The 22,460-nt window shown below is 42.4% G+C and overlaps 1 protein-coding gene across 1 annotated transcript in view; it reads left to right on the top strand.

Annotated features, from left to right (window-relative positions):
• LGALSL (galectin like) overlaps window positions 1-18,877 on the top strand; it is a 67,767-nt gene extending 48,890 nt beyond the window's left edge. Inside the window, exon 5 of the mRNA XM_073628196.1 lies at window positions 18,498-18,877. Within this exon, the coding sequence (XP_073484297.1) occupies window positions 18,498-18,641 (144 nt within the window). The 3' untranslated portion in view covers window positions 18,642-18,877. The remainder of the gene's footprint in view (window positions 1-18,497) is intronic.
• The last annotated feature ends 3,583 nt before the right edge of the window (window positions 18,878-22,460 follow it).

Raw genomic sequence — 22,460 nt, forward strand, 5'->3', positions numbered from 1 at the left:
AATGGTTGAAACTCATATCGGTTTTTATTTTACTTTTTGCTGTCTGTGTTCCCATTAGGGAGATTTACTTTCACTTCCTGTCTTAGTAACAAGTATTGGGAGAATTAGGAGAAATCCCCTTAGACAGATACCACTGGGATAGGTGACCCCATTGGAATATTCCCCCAAACCTCCTGCTCTGGTAATAACTATAACATCTGAATTTACAATCCTTCTATGTCCCTCAGGACAGATAGATGGGGTGAATCTCCCCGATGGGCAATAAAAAATTCACACAGGGGTTAAATGCTTTTTAGCCTAGGGGATGAGAAATAGGTGTAATACTTACCTTTCTCCAATATTCTTTCCTGCTCTGGACTCTGGGTGGCCCCTTGCTGTTCTCTTGTACAATGTTGGACCTGCCATGTATTTGATGACATCATTGTGCGACTGGTGACCAGAGCGTCTTATAGAATTAGCTTTAGGGCACTGTTCACACAGGTGGAGGGGATCTGCCAGAGCAAGGAGTTATGCTTTTTTTTTGTGCTGGTTGAGCGAAACAAAAAAGTGCTGATTTCCCCACCTACACATTCAAGGTGGATGGGGGATTCATTCCTGCATCGCTATTGTGTTTTCCCACCAACAAAATACAACGATCAGTGTTGCCAGCGGCACTGATCATTCGGGAAAATTCGACAAGCTATCGATCGACTAGCTAGACCATACAGGGATCAAAATTTGGGCAGTCCCTGCTGAACCAGCCGAATTTCGATCCATGTATGGCTGGCTTATGGTAGGTATTCATCTCTTAATTTAATATGCATTTATCCCTTGCAGTGGGGGGGTGTTGTAAAAATAACTTTTTTTGTAATTGTTGGAGTTGGACTTTAAGGATTCCCAATTTGGGAAATAAATTACTGAAAAACTAAAACTTATAATTACTATCCAAAGTGGACTGATTAAAAGCTGTATTGCAGTGCGCAGTTGTAGTCTTTCATGCCATGGGAAATTTCAGTTCTAAAATTATCTCTCCCGTTCCTCTGCCATGTCAAGAAAGCTGACACTGAGCTGAATATGACCATACATAGCCCTTCAAGAATGTACCAGTGAGTTAGTGATGTTCAATATTTGCATCCACCCAGATCAAATTCAGACGAATCCTGGACAACATGCCCAAAAATGACAAGTAACGCCTGAGCATTTTGTGTTGTTGTCATTGGAAACTCAAGTTCCCTGCCTTCCACTGACTCTTACTGACTGGGTCTTGATTTCTGAGTTCATTCTTTTTTTTTTTTTTTTTTTTTTTTTTTTTGTGTTCAAATTCTTTATTTAGGTTTTATATGTACGGAAAAGAGAAAATAAAACATATACAGTATATGCGACCATATATCTTGTAAAGTGAGAAACAATTAAGAAAAAAATGACAGTAGCAAATACTAAACAAGCATAGTCATGACAGCATAACCTATATACATATAAAAAAAATATAAAAAACACCCACTATCAGCAGGAGGAGAATTCCTCTGGTTCCGACAAATCGCAACAGGCTAATCATCATAGAGGTGAAGGGTATGTCTGTCACAATCCAGGCATTCTCATAAATAAGTCAGAACCACTATGAAACACAGAGGAGGGAAAAAAAAGGGGGGGGTAAAAAAAGAAAAAGGGGGGGGGATATAAAACAAGGGGTAAGTATACCCTCCAAAAACTACTGGAAAAAAAACTCTTTAGTGAGTGCATATTATTATCGTTATTTTGTAGATTAGCCACATGAGGCACGGTGGATTGGCTGCTATAATTTCTCAGACTTCTGCTTAATAACTGTTTGAGTTATCAGCCAGTCTAGACTTACATTGTAAAGAGGAGCAGTAAGGGCCCGTTCACATATAGTGAGCTGAAGTTACACGAGTGGCACCGTAGGTGCAGTGTCAGAGGTGGACATTGATGAATGCTGTTGCACTTTTTTTGCCGTATGCAAAACATTTGCAGTACATACTTTCCAATAATAATCTGCCAATTCACAAATGTTGGCTTGCTTTTGCAGATTTATTGCACGCTTTTCACCCTGATTGGGCTTGGTCAGCAGGCATTTGAGCGGCACATAACAGCAGTCTGGCTACTGGGGGGCGGGAACATAGATTATTTGAACCCATGAAACAGATGAAGACACAAATTTGAAATACTGGGGAGGATGTAATTTTTAACAATATAGTCCATTTATGTATAAGATGATTTAACCACTTTGTATCTGGGCCAATTCTGACACTTTTTTTGCTAGAAAATTCCTTAGAAACCTCAAACATTATACATATATATATTTTTTTAGCAGAGGCCCTATAGAATAAAATGGTGGGTGTTGCAATTTTTTATGTCACATGGCATTTCGCAGCGGTTTTACAAATGCAATTTAAAAAAAAAAATACACTTTAATGAATGAAAAAATACAATATTTACCCCAATTTTTTTGTATAATGTGAAAGATGATGCTACGCAGAGTAAATAGATACCTAACATGTCACGCTTTAAAATTGCATCTGCCCATGGAACGGTGCCTAATATTCTCCTAAGGTGACGCTTTAAACACCTTTAGCCTCGGTTCACACCAGAGGCGGCAGACTTGCAGGTCGCCTCACCGACTGCCCGGGCGACTTGCAAAACGACTTCTGTATAGAAGTCTATGCAAGTCGCCCCAAGTCGCCCCCAAAGTCGTACAGGAACCTTTTTCTAAGTCGGAGCGACTTGCGTCGCTCCGATTAGAACGGTTCCATTGTACTGAACGGGACGCTACTTGTCAGGCGACCTAGGTCGCCTGACAAGTCGTCCTAGTGTGAACCGAGCCTTAAGGTAACCAGTTCAGAGTAACACATGAGGTCTCATTCTAGAATTATTGATCTCCCTCTGAGGTTCGTGACAATACCTCACATGTGTGGTGAGATCACCGTTTACATATGCATACGGGAGTAACGTATGCGCGTAAGCACGGGGGGACTGGGGTGCTCTTAATTTTTTTATTCTTTTATACAAATTTTTTTTTTTTTTACACTTTTTTTGGGATTAACTTTATTGCCATCACAAGGGCATCCCTTGTGGCACTATGGGCCATGACAGGTTCTCTTTATAGAGAGATTTGGGGTCTATTAGACCTATGCAGCCGATGAGAAACAGATCGTTCTGATTGGCTGCTTTTCTGGTCTCTAATGCCGTGTACACACGAGCGTAATTTCCATCGGAAAAATCTTGGATGGCTTTTCCGACGGAATTCCGCTCAAGCTTGGCTTGCACCCAGACAGTCCCACAAAAGTTCGCTGAACTTTCGACTGCCAAGAACACGGTGACGAGCTGAGAAAATGAAGTTAACTGCTTCCGAGCATGCGTCGAATTGTTTCTGAGCATGCGTAGGAAATTTGCGCATCGGAATTTCCGATCGGAACTTTTTCCAACCAAAAAATTGAGAACATGCTGGCTGGAATTCCGCCAGCAAAAGTCAGATGGAGCATACACACGGTCGCATTTTCGGACCAAAAGCTCACATCGGACTTTTGCTGGCGGAATTTCCGCTCGTGTGTACGGGGCATAACAGCCAGGTAAACAAAGAGGCGGAACCAACAGTGATGAAATACTCGTCACTCCCAGTTTCCATGGTCACGGAGAGAGAGGAACACAATCAGCTCCTCTCTCTGTTCCGTGCAGCCATCACCACCGGCTGCAGCGCTCCCGGGTTCTGCGATAGGCCGGTAGAGCCCTGGAAAGGCGGCAGTGCGCTCTGCATTCAATGAACAGCACTGTGCCACAATTATGACTGCTGTGCATACCCAGAAGGAAGACCCGGCGCTGGGAGTGGTGACAGTTCAGCGCCGGAGGGTTCAGTTTAGGAGGTAAGCCTGTAACAATATGCTGGTATGTGGTACATGCTAGCACTACAGTGCCTTGAAAAAGTATTCATATCCCTTGAAATTTTCCACATTTTGTCATGTTACAACCAAAAACGTAAATGTATTTTACTGGGATTTTATGTGATAGACCAACACAAAGTGGCACATAATTATGAAGTGAAAGGAAAATTATAAATGGTTTTCAAATTTTTTTTACAAATAAATATTTGAAAAGTGTGGCGTGCGTTTGTATTCAGCACCCTGAGTCAATACTTTGTAGAACCACCTTTCACTGCAATTCTTTTTGGGGATGTCTCTACCAGCTTTGCACATCTAGGGAGTGAAATTTTTGCCCATTCTTCTTTGCAAACAATCTTCTGTCAGATTGGATGGAGAGCGTCTTTGAACAGCAATTTTCAAGTCTTGCCACAGATTTTCAATTGAATCTAGGTTTGGACTTTGACTGGGCCATTCTAACACGTGAATAGGCTTTGATCTAAACCATTTCATTGTAGCTCTGGCTGCATGTTTAGAGTCGTTGTCCTGCTGGAAGGTGAACTTCCGCCCCAGTCTCAAGTCTTTTGCAGACTCTTAACAGGTTTTCTTCTAAGATTGCCCCGCATTTGGCGCCATTCATCTTCCCATCAACTCTGACCATCTTCCCTGTCCCTGCGGAAGAAAAGCATCCCCACAACATGATGCTGCCGCCACCATGTTTCACAGTGGGGATGGTGTGTTCAGGGTGATGTGCAGTGTTAATTTTCCGCCATATGTAACGTTTTGCTTTTAGGCCAAAAAGTGCAATTTTGGTCTCATCTGACCAGAGCATCTTCTTCCACATGTTTGCTGTGTCCCCTACATCACTTCTCGCAAACTGCAAATGGGACTTCTTATGGCTTTCTTTCAACAATGGCTTTCTTCTTGCCACTCCTCCATAAAGGCCAGATTTGTGGAGTGCACGACCAATAGTTGCCCTTTGCACAGATTCTCCCACCTGAGCTGTGGATCTCTGCAGCTCCTCCAAAGTTACCATGGGCCTCTTGGCTGCTTCTCTGAATAATGCTCTCCTTACCCGGCCTGTAAGTTTAGGTAGACGGCCATGTCTTGATAGGTTTGCAGTTGTGCCATGCTCTTTCCGTTTTCAGATGATGGATTGAACAGTGCTCCGTAAGATGTTCAAAGCTTGGATTATTTTTTTATAACCTGACCCTGCTTTAAACTTCTGCACAACTTTATCCCTGACCTGTCTGGTGTGTTCCTTGGCCTTTATGATGCTGTTTGGTCACTAAGGTTCTCTAACAAACCTCTGCGGGCTTCACAGAACAGCTGTATTTATACTGAGATTAAGTTACACACAGGTGGACTATTTACTAATTAGGTGACTTCTGAAGGCAATTGGTTCCACTAGATTTTAGTTAGGAGTATCAGATTAAAGGAGGCTGAATACAAATGCACACTGCAATGTAAAAAAATGTGAAAACCATTTATCGTTTTCCTTCCACTTCACAATTATGTGCCACTTTGTGTTGATCTATCACATAAAATCCCAACAAAATATATTTACGTTTTTAGTTGTAACATGACAAAATGTGGAAAATTTCAAGGGGTATGAATACTTTTTCAAGGCACTGTATATAGCCTCAACTTGCAGGGGGCCATTAAAAAAAAAAAACAGAATTCAGAGTTTATTTCCGTTTCAATCACTTGTCTCCCAACCCTATTCTGACACTTTTCTCCTACATGTAAAAATCTGCTTTTTTTTGCTAGGAAATTACTTAGAACACCCAAACAAGCAGATGTTTTGCTCTACCGTTCTTTTGCATGGTAGGAGTGCTTATATAGGAAGTAAGCGCTCTTAATATGGATTTAGAAGCATTATAAGATTAGAGCCTGAGTCTAATACTTTGTTGTCGCCACTGTATCCTGTAAAACAGGATAACAAATATATACTAAACAACTTCTCATGGGCTTATAAAGAGACAAGATACTGCATGTTCTGTCAGGGGTTTTATTTTCAACACATGCTAAAGGTCTCTGAGTTTCTGGGCTAAAGGCGGCTATTATATGTGTCAAAATTTGGCCGCTTCAGCGCGGACCAGCCGTATTTCGATCAATGTATGGGCAGGTTGGTTGTTCACAAGTCGATCTATTGTAGTGGTTCTCAACCTATCTAGTGCCGTCACCCCTTGCTAAAATTTCCCAAGTTGTGGGGACCCCTAACAGTAAAATTATTTTCGTAGCATGGGGTGTCAGCACCCAAGGCAAGACAAGTAATTTGCACCGCTAACCCACAAACATTTAGCGCTCCCTGAGTCCCTTCCACTCGTACAGTATTAAAACCCCTTAGGATACATTTTAGGATGTACCACTTTCTCTTTGTTCTCCTTTATTTCCCTTTTATGTCTCGCAATCCTAATTTCTTGTTTTTTTTCCCCCAGCCCTCTCTAAACGTCTTTCTTGTTCTTTCTCATATTCTTTCTCTCCCTTTTTCTTTGTTCCTCACCCTCTTTTCCTCTCCCTTCCATGTATTCTCTATTTGTATTCCTTCTCTTACTCCTTGGTGGGGGGAGTTCTGATCAGCCAACTTAGGTGCTCTTGATCAAGGTCATCTGCTGATCTGAGAACTGTAGTGGAGACTTTTAATGGCAACTATAATCACGGGTAGTGTTACTCACTGTGTCTCTGACTTTGTGGTGTCTCGTAGCAGTGACACCTATGCCGCAATCAGGAAATGGGGTCTCCTCCAGCCCCTCCCACTTCACATTTCTCCCCAGTCAGCTGACCTCTAGTCTCTGCCCCCCAGCCATGCCATGAACTGAATGTGTGGCTGTGAAGAGGCTGAGTGGGCAGCCAAAGGCTCCAGGGACAGGCCTGCTGGGCGGCCACAAGAAGACTGGGAGAGCAGTGCAGGCTTCAGGAACAGCCCAGGATTCGGTGACCCCTGGCAAATCATCATTCGACCCCCAGGTTGAGAACCACTGATCTATTGATTGTAATACCAGGCGTTCATGTTTTTCCTGTATGATCAGTGTCGCCGGCTATAGCCAGCAATTCCAATCATTGTTTTCTGACAATGGAGACGTTTCCCTGCTGTCAGAACACAGTAGCACAACAAGAGTGATTCCACATCTGCATTAATTGGGACATGCTGGTTGAACAAAAAAAAAATAGTAATGTGTGACCTGGCTAATCGCCCGTACACACAATCCACTGTCTGCCGCAACAGTGACTGGGCAGGCTAAATATAACTAAAAGACATTGTGAAACCGGTAGTTGTTATTATTTGTAATTTGGTTCGAATAAAAACCCTCCCTTACTTTATCCAGAATAGAAAAGAAAACATTTGCCTTTAGTTCTACTTTTAATGGAGTTCTATAGTCACAGCATACACTTTCCTTTTATAAAATCAGCATTGCATTACTGATATAAACAAATGTGTTATTTGCAGGATTACCAGGTGAAAATAAAGTAAACGAAGCTTAAAAAAAGAAAATGAATGAAGCCCCCATACTAGGGTGTAGTAAACTGCAATTGATTATAATTTTGGTTTACATACACTTTAATTAAAAAGGGTCCCCCAGGTAGGTGGGGGTTCTGTAGTCCTCAGAGATAGCTGGGAACAATGTAACCAGTAATCAGCAGAAAGTTAGCAGCTGGGAATATCTCTGCACTCAATAAACTATAACAACGGAGAAAATCAATGATTAACATAAGAGAAGTTCATTTTTAGGATGTGCATAGTCTTTAAGGCTGGGTTCACACTAGTGTGAATTGGATGTGGGATTGTGACCGCGTCTCAATGGAGTCGGTTCACACATCTCCAGGGCGGCTGAAGAGCGGATTGTACAAGGGTCCTGTGCATCTTTGGCTCCCTTTCAGTTCCAAATTTAGTCAAAAGTTTGGGCCTCATTCGCCCCAGAAACAGAAAACAGGGACACATCGGACCCCTGCTGTCAGCCGCATCTGTTTTTAGTGTGAACCCAGCCTAAACCTTTGGGCTCTGTTCACATATAATGGAATCAGATGTGTTTTTATTAACCGCACCTGATACACCTGACTGCTAGTGCTAACCACAGCCGGACATGTGTGAACCCAGCCTAACAGAAAAAAATGAAATCGTATCATATATATATATATACACACACACACACACACACACAGTCTATACCATGAGGCTTTCTGCCGTGGTTATGTATGTTCTTCCAGCCTGCATATGTTCACTTTGCATTGTAGCTGTCCAATTGTTGGTTCGGTTTGTTTGACAACAATTAAATACCTTTGTAAAAGAAAAAGTGAAATACCACTGTACATCCTCCCACCTCTCGGGTCCTTGCTGTACTGTGTGTGCCCACACAGCCGGTCCAGGGGTCCGGGGTTTTGTCAATCCTCGCTTTTCTCCCTCTTCTCTGTGCAGCGCTTCTGGGACAGACCAGGCCAGTTCTGATTGGTCAGCGCCTGCACAGTGACTCTCTCTGGTCTCTGCCAGAAGTGCTGCACAGAGAAGAGCTGTTGGTTCAAATCCATGGACCGCTGGACCAGCTGCGTGGACACTTACAGCTCAGCAGCCCTAAAAGTAAGTACAGTGGGGACCTGGGAGAATGGGAAGGATGTACAGTGTTATTTTTATTTCACGTTTTCTGTACACTTTAAGTGCAAGTATCCCAAGCTATAAAAGGTGGGAATTGTAGAGGAGAGATCTTCATCAGAAGAATGTGTATCTGGGATCCAGATGTGACCAATTAAAAGGCTCAGAAAACTGCAGAGCACTGAAAAGATTGCTAAACTTTCCACGCCACGTTTTCTTCATTTCTTTTCCTCTCCACCCTAAAAAAAACACAAAACCCTGACCAGAGCAAGCAGCGATCGGAAGATTTCTGTACGTCTCTGCTGTGTACACAAGGAGGAACCTGGCTAGCTGGCCGAACAGGATAATTGTGTATAAATGAATGTACTATTCAGTGCTGGTATGACTGCACTGGACTGAGGCTCTACTGTCATAGTAATCCACTCCACCCTAAATATTAGTATCAGTTATAGGTAGGTAGCTTTTATTGGCCTTCTATATCTGCTGGGAGCTTCATAGGCAATATTTGACGCAGTGCTAGGCCTAATGCACACTAGACGTTTTTAACATGGCTGTTAGGGATGTCTGGTGTTTCCTTCTTCTTCTAATCGCCCCTCCATGTTATCCTATGTGTCCATGCACATGGGCGTTTAGGTGAGGTTAGAGACAGGAAAAAACCCACAGCCAGCGCTTCCAGGGGCAGCTGCGTTTTGGCAGAAAAAAAACATTTCATGCGTGTACATATGTCTGAAGACACGTCTAAGCGCCTGTTAGCACCTAAGCTGCGTACACACGAGCGGAATGTCCGACAGGAAAAAGTCAGACGGAAACTTTTCATCGTATATTCCGATCGTGTGTGTGCCTCATCGGACTTTTTTTTTTTTTTTTAATTCTGACGGACCTAGAGATGGAACATGTTCTGAATATTTCCGGCTGAACCAATGCCTATCGGGAAAACCGACAGACCAAAAACGACGCATGATCTGAAGCAAGTACGAGACGGAAGCTATCGGCTACTGGCTATTGGACTTCCGTTTTCTAGTCCCGTCGTACGTGTTGTACGTCACTGCGTTCTTGACGGTCAGACTTTGGTTGGACTTTGGTGTGACCATGTGTAGGCAAGACCGCTTGAATGGAATTCCGTCGGAGAAACCTTTAGAGTTTATTCCGACGGCAAAACCGGTCGTGTGTACAGAGCATAAGAGCATTCATTAATTTTAACGGCCAGATTAAAATAATTGTTCTGCCCAGTGAAAGGAATTCAAGTAGAAGTATAGGCAAAACCCTTTTTCTTGCATTTCGGATAGAGCAAGGGAGAGTTAGAACTCCTGTCCGATTTTTTTTTTTTTTTTTGCCATCAGTGCCCCCTTGTATAGATTTTCCTTCACTTTCTTTCCCATAGCCAAACAGGAAGTGAGAAGAAATACTTGCAAATTAAGTGAATTCTTTGGGGACCCCAAGGTCACCAGAACTTGTGTCCCCATTGGAAGATTTCCTCTCTATTACTTTTCCGGGGACAATCCAAAATTTGGAATTTTCTTTTACTATAATTTTCAATGAATATGGTAAACAGGACAAATAGAGAGGGTGACTCTCCTTAATGGGGGCACAGATAGAAATCTAAACTGAAAAGCTTTCTAATCCCTCTCCACTCCATCCAAAACTAATAAAAAAAAGTTTTTCCTTTGGGTATACTTTAACACCCAAGCTCTTGATGCACCTAAACACATTTCCAGGCATCAAGCGTTTTTTTCTGCCAAAATGCTGCTGCTAAAAGGAAAGGCAACTAGAAGAGATGGCAAAACGTTCTGTCTGCATGAGGCCTAATTATTTGATTTTTTTTTGCATTATTTTACCCTGTGAAGGTGCTACCATAGGGTTGAGACATTTTCTTAAGTATAAAGAGGTGACAGACTCCATAGAAGCAAGGAAAAGGCCAAGAGTAAAAATCCAATGCCTTGCCAAAAACCCACCTATGACTGCAATGTTTTGCGTTAAGTGGACTTTTAAAGTCATGTGCTTCCTTAAAGGTGAATTCCACTTAAAGGGGAATTATATAATCCAGTGTATACAATTGCTATGCAAGCCATGTTGTAATTTCATATTATTAAAATGACATTTCCATTAAAATCTGAAGCTGCTATCGTTCCAATTCCAACCTGGAGGCTTTCTATATATATCGCTTTTCTGAACCTGAAAGCTTTACAGTGCCTTGCAAAAGTTATTCACCCCCCCTTGGCATTTTTCATGTTTTGTTGCCTCACAACCTGGAATTAACATGGATTGTTTGAGGATTTGCATCATTTAATTTACAGAACATGCCCACAACTTTGAAGATGTTTTTTTTTTTTTTATTGTGAAGCAAGTCCCTTACTTGTTTGGAGAGTTCCTTGGTCTTCATGGCAGTATTTGGTTAGTGGTGCCTCTTGCTTAGGTGTTACAGCCTCTGGGGCCTTTCAAAAAGGTGTGTATATGTAATGACAGATCATGTGACACTTAGATTGCACACAGGTGGACATCATTTCACTAATTATGTGACTTCTGAAGGTAATTGGTTGCACCAAAGCTTTTTATGGGCTTCATAACAAAGGGGGTGAATACATACACACATGCCAATTATACGTTTTTTATGTCTGAAAAATAGTTTTATGTGTATATTTTTCTAATTGTACGTCACCAACTTAGACTATTGTGTTCTGATCCATCACATATAATTCAGATTAAAAAAAACATTGAACTAAAGGCTGTAATGTAACAAAATAGGTAAAAACCCAAGGGGGTGAATAATTTTGCAAGGCACTGTATATTCAGGAAATATGTTATGCATGCATTGCAAGATGTAAATGCAAGAAAGCATTACCTGAGTACAAGTGCGTACAGCCATTCACACAAATGCCCCACAACAGTGTGCAATCTATGCAGTTGCAGTGCAGTGGTGCTGGTTTTTAGGAGGTAAAAACCGGCGGTGAGGAGGTAAAAATCAAAGAACCTTATGATTAAGCTCTGGTGGCTGGAGTGAAACATATCAGGGGGCATGGCTTTGGCGGAGATTCAAGAGCTGAGGCCGTTTTCAAGTCTACCCTAGGTTGGCTGGATGGGAGTGTGCTGTTTCTTTGATTTTTTTACATCCATCGCTTCAGATGAGCACCTTTGACAGCCTGCACTTATGGGAGTTTGGTTCCCCAGCTTGAGCGATGTTGATAATCTAGCACCAAGGTCACAGGAGGTAAGAAGGTGACAGAACACCTTCTCACTGCCCGTTGAAAGGCCTCTGAAAAGCAATCCACTGTGGTTCACTCTTCAGAGGGAAAAGCAAATGTAAACAAGCCCTTAAAGTGAAACTTTATTTTTAAAAAGAGTATGCGAACAGACAGGCTTTTTAAAACAGAAGTAAGTGTTTCTTTTTTTTTAGATTTATACTCACCTAGGTGGATGCTGCACCTGTCCCTCGGCGCCTCTACACTGAGAACTGAGGGACTGAACACCGCCGATCACTCCATTTTCAGAGCCCCGTGAGCAGACTGTCAGTCACAGCTCTCTGCTCTTCTCCCTCCTCGCTCACTGGATCGCTGAGCTGTGGAGGGGGCGGAGCGGACAGCTCAGGCTCTCGGCGGCTCACTGAGAGGCTGAGCCGGGTGTCAGTCCAGGCAGATCCCGACTTCCATTGTCAGGATGACGCGGTGCCTGGACTGATATCCCTGACGTCAGCAGAGAAAACAGGTCACAGGAGTGCAAAACGAATTGCACTCCTGTGATCCATAGGTAAAGTACAGCCAAACAAGCTTTGGCTGGACTTCTCCTTTAAAGCAGAAATGTCTCTTCTGCATGAAAGTATTCCTACCTGCCTGTTCGTAATGTACACTAAGCTGCACATGTGCAGCTTGATGTGCAGTTTTGACATATGCCAAGATGAATGGAATGAGTGACGTTGTCTTGGCAAAGCCAATCAAAATGGCCATAGATCAGAACCTGGAAGAAGATTGGCTGAAGATGTCAGCAGCCAGCAAGGGAGCTCATGGACACCGCATTGATGGGGTGAAGGTGAGTATAGTTCTGCTTTAACCACTTCCCGCCCGCCCTATAGCGGATTGACGTCCGGGAAGTGGTTGTGTTATCCTGACTGGACGTCATATGACGTCCAGCAGGATAACATGCCGCAGCGCGCCCCCGGGGGCGCGCATCGCGGCGATCGGTGGAGCGGTGTGTCAGTTTGACACACCGCTACACTGATCTTGGTAAAAAGCCTCCGGCGGAGGCTCTTTACCACGTGATCAGCCGTGTCCAATCACGGCTGATCACGCTGTCAATAGGAAGAGCCGTTGATCGGCTCTTCCTCACTCGCGTCTGACAGACGCAAGTAGAGGAGAGCCGATCTGCGGCTCTCCTGGCAGGGGGGGTCTGCGCTGATTGTTTATCAGCGCAGCCCCCCCGCAGATCACCCCACTGGACTACCAGGGATGCCACTAGGACCACCAGGGAAGGGGCAACGTGGATGGCCAGGTATGTACCCCATGGCCATCCACATGTGCCCAATCTGTGCCAATCAGTGCCCACAAATGGGCACTGATTGGCACTATTATGCCAAAGATCTGCCCAGCAATGACCAGATCTGCCCAGCAATGCTATATCAGTGCCACCTGTCATTGCCCATCGGTGCCACCTGTCAGTGCCCATCGGTGCCACCTGTCAGTGCCCATCAGTGCCCATCAGTGCCACACATCAGTGCCACACATAAGTACCCATCAGTGCCACCCATATATGCCAATCAATGCCACCTACGAGTGCCCATCAGTGCCGCCTATGTGTGCCCATCGGTGCCACCTATGAGTGCCCATCAGTGCCGCATACCAGTGCCACCTATCAGTGCCCATCAGTGCCACCTATCAGTGCCCATCAGTGCCGCCTATCAGTGCCCATCATCAGTGCCCGTTAGTGCCACCTCATTGGTGCCACCTCATCGGTGCCCATCAGTGCAGCTATATCAGTGCCCATTATTGAAGGAGAAAGTGTACTTATTTACAAAAAAATTTAACAGAAACAAAGAAAAACTTGTTTTTTTTCGAAATTTTCGGTCTTTTTTTATTTGTTGCGCAAAAAATAAAAACCGCAGAGGTGATCAAATACCACCAAAAGAAAGCTCTATTTGTGGGAACAAAATGATAAAAAAATTGTTTGGGTACAGTGTAGCATGACCGCGCAATTGTCATTCAAATTGCAACAGCGCTGAAAGGTGAAAATTGGGCTGGGCGGGAAGGTGTCTAAGTGCCTGGTATTGAAGTGGTTAGGCAAATGAAAAAAAAAGGGTTAACTCAAAGTGGAAATTTACCATAGAAATAAAGTTTGCACGCAGGAAGTCTTTTTATTGCAGAAGAGACATACTATGAGTTTTTAATTGCATTCGAATGTCGAGGTTCTGCTTTAGTAAAACAAATGAGGAAATGAATGTTGTATTACCCAACTGGGCTGATTCTCAGTATTATAAAATGTGTTGTAAAGATGGAGATACATGTAAGATGCCTATATTTTCCAATTCTGTTTAATATGAAAACCTGCTTTCTGGGAGCCCCAAACTCCGGATTATTTTGTTATGCAAATACTGTCTTCAGTTGCCATTGTAACTCTGGGACGCCACCCCCAGCCTCTCATTTTGGTCCCGGAATATGATGGCTGACTGGTAAGTAGAGGGTTGTGAGAGGGGCCAAATCTTGTAATTAAGATAAATAATAGAGCACAGGAGGAAATCCAAAGCTACAGACATGCAGCTGTTTATAAGCCTGTTGGTAATTTACTTTTGTTTAAGTAAAATTGCAGTTAAAAATATAAATCTGCCCTTGGTTAGTATGTATAATAACTAAAACGTTTATATTATGTACTATTGTAATTGCTGATTGTCTGATTGGAAACATTAGTCTAATCTAGATAATCCGCAATCCTCCTCTCCTTCACCAACAATGGTGTGCCTGTGAAGCTGAATGTGGCTGCTCACAGGCACTTCCTGGTACCGTTGTCATTGTCTGTGTAAGAATCACAGCCCAGCTCTGACCAGCTTCACCCTGTCCCATCCTGCCTGGCCCAACACTATCTGTGATGTTATATGTTTTGTCATGAATGAGGATGCACAAGCACAAGCATCCTCATTCTCGGGAGTGCCAACAGGCATGTGCTTTAGTTCCTCCTATTCTTCTAGACTCACTTTAGCTTGCAGAAGCCATGGAGAACATATTTTACACATATTACGCAGCCCTCAAATGTTCCACCTGCCTACTCACACTTTGCGAGTGGAAAATGATTGAGGGCGAGCGTGGGCTGCCTTGTAGCAGGGGGGCGAGCACCGCCGACAGGTGGGGTTGAATGAGAGCTGTTCTCCCAGAGATCTCTGAGGGGAAGAGAGAGGAGAGCAGGCAGCTCGATCATCAGAGAGTGGGGAACATCGCTGTAACGGCTTTCATTTGAATTGCCGAGTGTTCCCCTCACTCACCGTCACAGCCCCACCTCCTGGACCGGGTACTTTGATAGACAGAACACCGGTCCAATGCCGGGACGTATATCAAAGTACCCAGGCCAGGAGGCGGGGCTGTATGTGACGACGAGTGCAGGGAACACTTGGCAATTCAAATGAAAGCTGTTATAGCGATGTTCCCTGCTCTCTGATGATCCTCTCTCTTCCCCTACACAGGTGAGGCTGCATTGTTGGGCAAAGGAGAAGCTGCATTGTTGGGCACAGGTGAGGCTGTATTGATGGGCACAGGTGAGGCTGTATTGATGGGCACAGGTGAGGCTGTATTGATGGGCACAGGTGAGGTTGCATTGATGGGCACTGGTGAGGTTGCATTGCTGGGCACAGGTGAGGCTGCACTGATGGACACTGATAAAGTTGTTGTTAATATTTATTTTTGTAACTTTCTTCATAAAACAATTAAGTGTCATTTCATTAAATAATTTATGAGGGTGTTTAGGGGTGGGATTAGGGGCAGTGCAGGGTAGGGGGTTGGGTGGGGCAACTGGTGGTGAGTTACCCTTAAGGCCTGGCTAGTAGCTCAGGAGTTGAAATTTTGAGCCCTGTGTTACGTATGGTGTATGTAACTGATTGCATGGAGTAATTTGAAATGAAACCTTTCTTTACATTTTATAGTAATTGTAAAGGTAAATTTTTTTTTAAATATCAAATGTGTTATACTTACCTGCTCTGTGTAATGGTTGTGCACAGAGCAGCCCCGATAATCCTTTTCTGGGGTCCCCTGCCATCGCTCCTGGCTCCCCCACCCTTCCGAGTTCCCTCCATAGCAAGCCACTTGCTATGGGGGCACTCATGCGGGCTCGATCCTGAACCATGCTCTGTGTGTCTACAGGCACACAGTACGCAACTCGGCTCTGCCCTCTCTGTTCACTGGCTCAATGGCTCCCACTGCTGTCACTGAGTCTATGAGAAGGGAGAGAGCCGAGAGAGCTGCTGCACATCGCTGGATGGAGATCGGGCACAGGCAAGTATAAGGGGGGGCTGGGGGAGCTGTGCACAGAAGATTTTTTTTAACTTAAAGTGGTTGTAAAGCCACTTCTATAAAATGCTCATATCCTCTCTGTATTAGAACAATTAGTTCCCCTGTATCTGTGTTATATAATAATCTGTACTGATAACACAGCGTCTTCCTGTGATCAGGTGCCTCCTTTCCTCTGCCCGGCTCACGGTTCCAGGCCAAGCACTGCCACTGATGTCAGCCGGGGAGGAGAGGAGAGACAGGGCCAAGGAGTCACATGATCGCAGGAAGACACTGTGTTATCGGTACAGATAAGCATATTTATTATATAACACAGACACAGGGGAACTTATTGTTCTAATACAGAGGGGATGGGAGCTTTTAATATTAAATATGAAAATACCAGGAGCGGGGGGGGGGGGGGGCATTGACACAAGCAGACAGTCAGAGAGGGGGGGGGGGATGGAGGAGAGGACACAGGAGACAGAGAGCAGGGCTGCGGCTGACGGAGGCACATATGCTGACCACGGTGTCAGGGCTCACCAGCCCTGATATATCGAAGTCAGAGTATGAGGGGGGGTTATAGCCAGGCAGGATCAGACAGGTATTACAGGTGGTACAAGGGGCCAAATGACACAGCACAAGCGCTGTGCTGTATAACATGCTTTAAGGGAATGGGATCTGTTTTTTGTTTTTTTTTTGTTAACAAACGCTTTGATGCAAAGAATGCATTAAAATAGAAGTTCAGCCTAGAGCTAAAATCTCGAAATATACTTGCAGCCACAATCTAAGACTAATCTATCTAGCACTGTAAAGAACAAATCGCTATACATACCTTTTCGGAAGACAATCTGGTCCGGTCCCACGCTGAGCTGTCAGCGGCGGCTTTTCTGTGTAGGCATGTGCAAAAGAGGCAGCCAATAGTGGAAGCCCCATAGTAACTCTATGGGTGGCATCACTTCCCAGCTGTTGTCGGCTCTCTCCTGCACACAGGTTCCACCACTGGAGACCGGACCGGAGCGGCTGCAGAAAAGGTAGTATAGCGATTTTTGCTTTACAGGGCTAGATAGGCCTTAGATTGAGACTGCCAGTAGATTTAGAGATTTTCGTTTTAGACTGAACTTCCACTTTAAGTTAAAAAAAAATCTTCAGCCTTTAGAACCCTTTTAAGTTACAGTAGAATTCCATGTAAAACCTAATTAGTCTTAAAAATGCTCCTTCCCCCTGCCTAACACTCTGCTGATTAACCTGTTTAGGAAATATCTATATATTTACCTATTTTCAGGCCAATCCAGTCACATGATTCAGCTCCCCTCTGTCAGCCAACGGAAGCTGCAGGGGAGAAAAGAGAGCAATGACAATGGATTGCCAATGGGAGCCTATGATTGACCTCACTGCTCCCAGGCATTCCAGCCATTGTTGAATGCCCTCTCCTCTCCCCTGCAGCCACCACTGGCTAACATAGGGGATCACTTGACTGGATGCGGCTAAAAATAGTTAGGTATTTACATCTTTCTTACACCGGCTAGTCAGCTTAGGTGTTATGAGGAGGGAGGGAGCATTTTTAAAACTAGTTAGGTTTTGAAGGGAATTCTACTTTAAAATAAATTATCCATAGGCATGTTTCATATGCAGATTTCAGTGGAATTGGATGATGATCATGATGTCTATACAGACTTTAAATTGGTATTAAACCCAAAAACGAACATTAATTAAATTGCAGAGTACCAATTCTTAGATGTGGAGGCTGCAATTGTTTTTATTTTTTTTAGGCTGTTTTCCTTTTTTTTCCACCTGTTGATACCAGGCAAGCAAGTCTGTTATTTTTCAAAATCATTTAACAGACCAAGCTGTCCAGCAAAAGTGTCAGTTATTTGGTTGAGACAAACCATTTAACACTGACAGGGGTTCTTACATTGATAAACCTTTATTATTTTATGTAAAAACCTTTATCCCAAAAGAAAAAAAAATGGTTTCTATAACTGCTTAAAAAGTGTTAGCTGGAGTTCAGCTTCATTGTTAGTCAAGTCCATCTAAATTTGTGCATCTGACACTACCTTTTCCCCTGACTGACAATGCTGCTTTCCAAAGATATCTCCATTGTTTCTCCATCCAGAGAGGAGACACCCCAAGATGGGAAATATGTTACTGACCACATAACCAGGTGAAAAATAGCCCAATAAAACAAATGCAGCCATCACATTAACAAATTGGTCCTCAGCAGACACATCTAGAAAATGTATGGAAGAAAGGCAAGCAGGTTGGGGTTTCCATATTGGTTTTGTTCCCCCTTGGTAAAGCCTTTGCCAAAGGCACCTAATATTGTGACATCACAGCCACAACCAAACAGTTTATAATGTTGCAAAGTCAAAGGAAAAGATCCATAGGCGGTACATCATGAAGCGGACCCATGTGTATGAAGTGAGATGAATGGCAGCCTCAGCCCAGACTCCAGTCAGGCCACGCCCCCAACGCATTTTGCTCAGCCCCTTGGAGCTTATCATAGGGAGCCTGTGCCAAAGGCACCTAATATTGAGGTCAGGTTTCACAGCCACATCCAGCTTGTAATGTTGGTCGTCATCAATAACACATTATCTTCTCTTGTAGGTGGAGATACTCTGCGAACATCCACGTTTCAGGGTATTTATCGATGGACACCAGCTTTTTGACTTTTATCATCGTGTTGAACTTCTATCTGCTATTGATACTGTAAAGATCAACGGAGACCTCCAGCTTACTAAACTTGGTTGATGCCTAGGAAGAGTTTTATGTCACCATTGAACTATCAGCAGGCACTCCAGGACCTACAAGGAAACAGATCTCACTCCCGCTGCAGTGATCTTGTGTCATCTCTGTAGGACTTCAGGACAATAGAGTCAACATCAGCCACTTTGTTTTTGGTATCTCAGAGGTGGCTGTTTGTAAATCAGATTCTAATGACTTGGATTACATTTTGTCATAATACATCGGATCATTTTATCATTAAATCAGTTTTTTTGTTTTTTTGTTTTTTTTTTATTTAAGTTGCACAACGATGTATATTTGGAGTTCATTTTTCCTTTCTACATTATCATCATCTTAACTGCCATTCCCTTGAAAAAGCCAATCAATAAAGGGAACATTTTTCATGGGACATTTAAATTTAAACTATCAGGAATATTTTTTGATATGTAGGTGCTTCTCTTAATATTAAAGTAATGTTTCTTACATTACTTGTATGTACAGTACAATGTTCAGGATGGTTAGCACCTCCTGCTGGACTAGTAAGTATACCTATACCTGTACAGGGTGCCTCTAGTTTTATTGTTTGTGTTAGTAGCAGGGCTGCTTTAAATCAAACATCCGGGTAGCTTACCAAATGTCTGGCTTTGATGTGTATGAAACATGCAAATATTCTCCTGCGCTCACAGTGGTGACCCAGAGGCATGAACAGTATAAAGACTTCCTAATGCTGGTGGTCTTGCTGCCTTCTCAGGATATTGGGCATCCTCAAACTGGAAACTAACGAAAGAGAAAGACACACCAACCTAGTGCATTACCACAATATGATTTAATGAAAAGATAAAAGAGCAATAATACTCACAAACGCGATTGATAAAAACACATGTCACATCGAGTGTCCTCCACTTCGCGAAAGTCTATTAACGTCCATTGGTCCTGCCAGGGGAACAGGAGGTGTCTAAACTGCTGATGCTTTTCCAGGGAGATCCCTCTTCATCAGAGCCAAAAATAGTGGCTCCAATGATGAGGGTTCGCCCTGGAACCGTGTCAGCAGTTTAGACACCTCCTGATCTTCCGGCAGGACCAATGGACGTTAATAGACTTTCACGTAGTGGAGGACACTCGTGATATGTGTTTTTATCAATCATGTTTGTGAGTACTGTATTATTGCTCTTTTATCTTTTCAATAAATCTTATTGTAGTAAATCACTAGGTCTGTGTGCCTTTCTTTTTATGTTTCGTTAGTTTTGACATGTACGAGCCAGTGAATAACTCTAACCTATACCTACCATCACAAGACACTAAAAACCTCACCCACCCACATAGTAACTTATTAGCAAAATCTGGAGGAATAGAAATACTTTTTCTTTTCTCTAGTTATTTTAATTTGGCCTCAGCGACTGAAAAAACTAACTGTTTTCTCAGAACACATGGAATAGAATAATGAGGCAGGAATGACAGAAAAGAAGATCCTAATACTTCAAAATCTTAGCAACCCTAACAGCATATCACAGATGACAGGTGTACTTTAAGCAGTTTTATTTTAAAGAGGATCTTCCCGGATAGAAATATAGGAGCTGACATTACTAACTTATTTATTGCAAGGATCAAGATGACAGTACCTGAAGTTGGCTGCTATATTTCTTCCCTGTTTCCCTTTTAACCTGAGAACTACATGCCCTGTCAAATTATTTTTCATATGAAAAGAATTATTGGAATGCCAACACCATCTAATACATTTCAATATGCAACCACTTGTAATAAGGTCTGACCCCCAGCCAGGGCCAATCCGTGAACAACTAGGAAGGAGACAGCTGCTTCATAGTGGCAGCTTGTCTCGGCTCTAAGCACTTACCACAGACAAGTAATGGCAAGAGTAATGCAGAAAGAGGGTATGTGTACATCTCTGTATGCCTCTTGCCCTTGCTTGTCTGTGAAAATTGATCAGAGGCAAGACAATCTGCTGTTATGAAGCAGCCGTCTCCTTCCTAGCTGTTGTTGGATCAGCCATGGAAGGAGGAGAGGAGGGCAGGTCAGATCTCATAAATAGACATTGAATGAACTTAACGACATGGGACAGAGTACTACATGTACTTTACCCCATTGGAGACAGAACAGTAAAAATAATGAATGATACTTGCTTAATGACTTTTTACTGATTTTAAACGATAAGTAAATTTTTAACTTCTGCCTAAAAATAGCCAGGCAATTAATTCATACTTAATATAACCTTTTACTTTTACCCTTTCATTGAGAATGTCCTGTTTACTATAACCTGTCTCTGTAAATGCAGTGCGGAGTTCATCCAAATCTCATTGTCCTATTTGTACAATAACAGCTATAAAAAAAAAATATTTTCTTATATCTCATGGAGGTTCTGCCAGAGAGAGCTCTACACTTTTGAGGTTCATCCCCCTTCCATGACCTTTACAAAGAGTTTCACAATCTCTGTTTAGTTATTATACAGTAGTAGTTATACATTATCATTTTTTTGACATGCAGCTAGGATCCCCAATGAGAAGCATTTAAGACGCCAGGGGGCTATTCAACTCTCCAGAGTCCACACATAAGTGAAATCTGGTGGGCTGGAATCTTAAGCAATAGTATCCCTTTAATGCAAGCCATATCCCCTGTATTGATTGGCTGGTAGAGTTGCTGTCACTTTTTTTTATAATTTTTTAATTCAAATTTTACTATTTTTACCATCATTTTCTGAGCCAGTGTTATCAAATATTGTCTTATTTATCCTGTACCAGCATGGCAGCCATGCATTATTTTTTTCTTTCATAAGTAATGTATTTCTCAGTATGTTTAAGTCACTACGTAACATAATACAATTTTTTAAAGTAAGTGCTAAAATCACCATCCATACAAATAAATGAAACCGATTTGTGTTAAAACATTGTTTCTGCACTGAAGTGAATTAGCATAGCACAATAATCTATTTATATAAATATATAGTCAGGGTATTTGCATAGAATGTAGAATATGTTTGTTTGCACAGTTTGTTGGCTACACTTTTTAAAAATTCTCATTGTTGCTTAATTATTTGTTGTACGTAGCATTAGAACAGCAAGCAATATTGTTTTTTCTTTTTTTTTCTTTTCTTTTTTTAAATGGTAAACACTTTGAATGTACAAATGTACCTTTTAAGTATACTATCACTGACTGAGCATCTCATGTACTTCAACAATTTTTAGATATTTTGAATATACTTAGCTAGAGGTTAATTATGGGTATAGAATGTCATTTTCATGCTTTCTAAATTTTTGTATTGATGCACAAAGTATTACGACAATGTTGCCATTTTGTAATTTGTTAATATTGCAGACAGTGATTTCAAAGAAGAAAAAAAATCTATTCTGAAAAATAAAACCACCAAAACTTACACTGGTACATTCAGAACAATTAATATTTGGTTATAAATTGTAGGATATTAAATATCTATTTATAGAGATTAGATATATACTGTATATATACACAGTATCTCACAAAAGTGAGTACCCCCTTACATTTTTGTAAATATTTTATTATATCTAAATTACACTTTGCTGCAATGTAAAGTAGTGATTGTAAAGCTTGTATAACAGTGTAAATTTGCTGTCCCCTCAAAATAACTCTGCACACAGCCATTAATGTCTAAACCGCTGGCAACAAAAGTGAGTACACCCCTAAGTAAAAATGTCCAAATTAGGCCCAATTAGCCATTTTTCCTCCCTGGTGTCATGTGACCCGTTAGTGTTACAAGGTCTCAGGTGTGAATGGGGAGCAGGTGTGTTAAATTTGGTGTTATCTCTCTCACATTCTCGTATGCCCTGTACACACGATCAGACTTTCCGACAACAAAAC

The sequence above is a fragment of the Aquarana catesbeiana genome, linkage group LG04 (genome assembly GCF_042186555.1).
Source record: "Aquarana catesbeiana isolate 2022-GZ linkage group LG04, ASM4218655v1, whole genome shotgun sequence".
Lineage (NCBI taxonomy): Eukaryota > Metazoa > Chordata > Amphibia > Anura > Ranidae > Aquarana > Aquarana catesbeiana.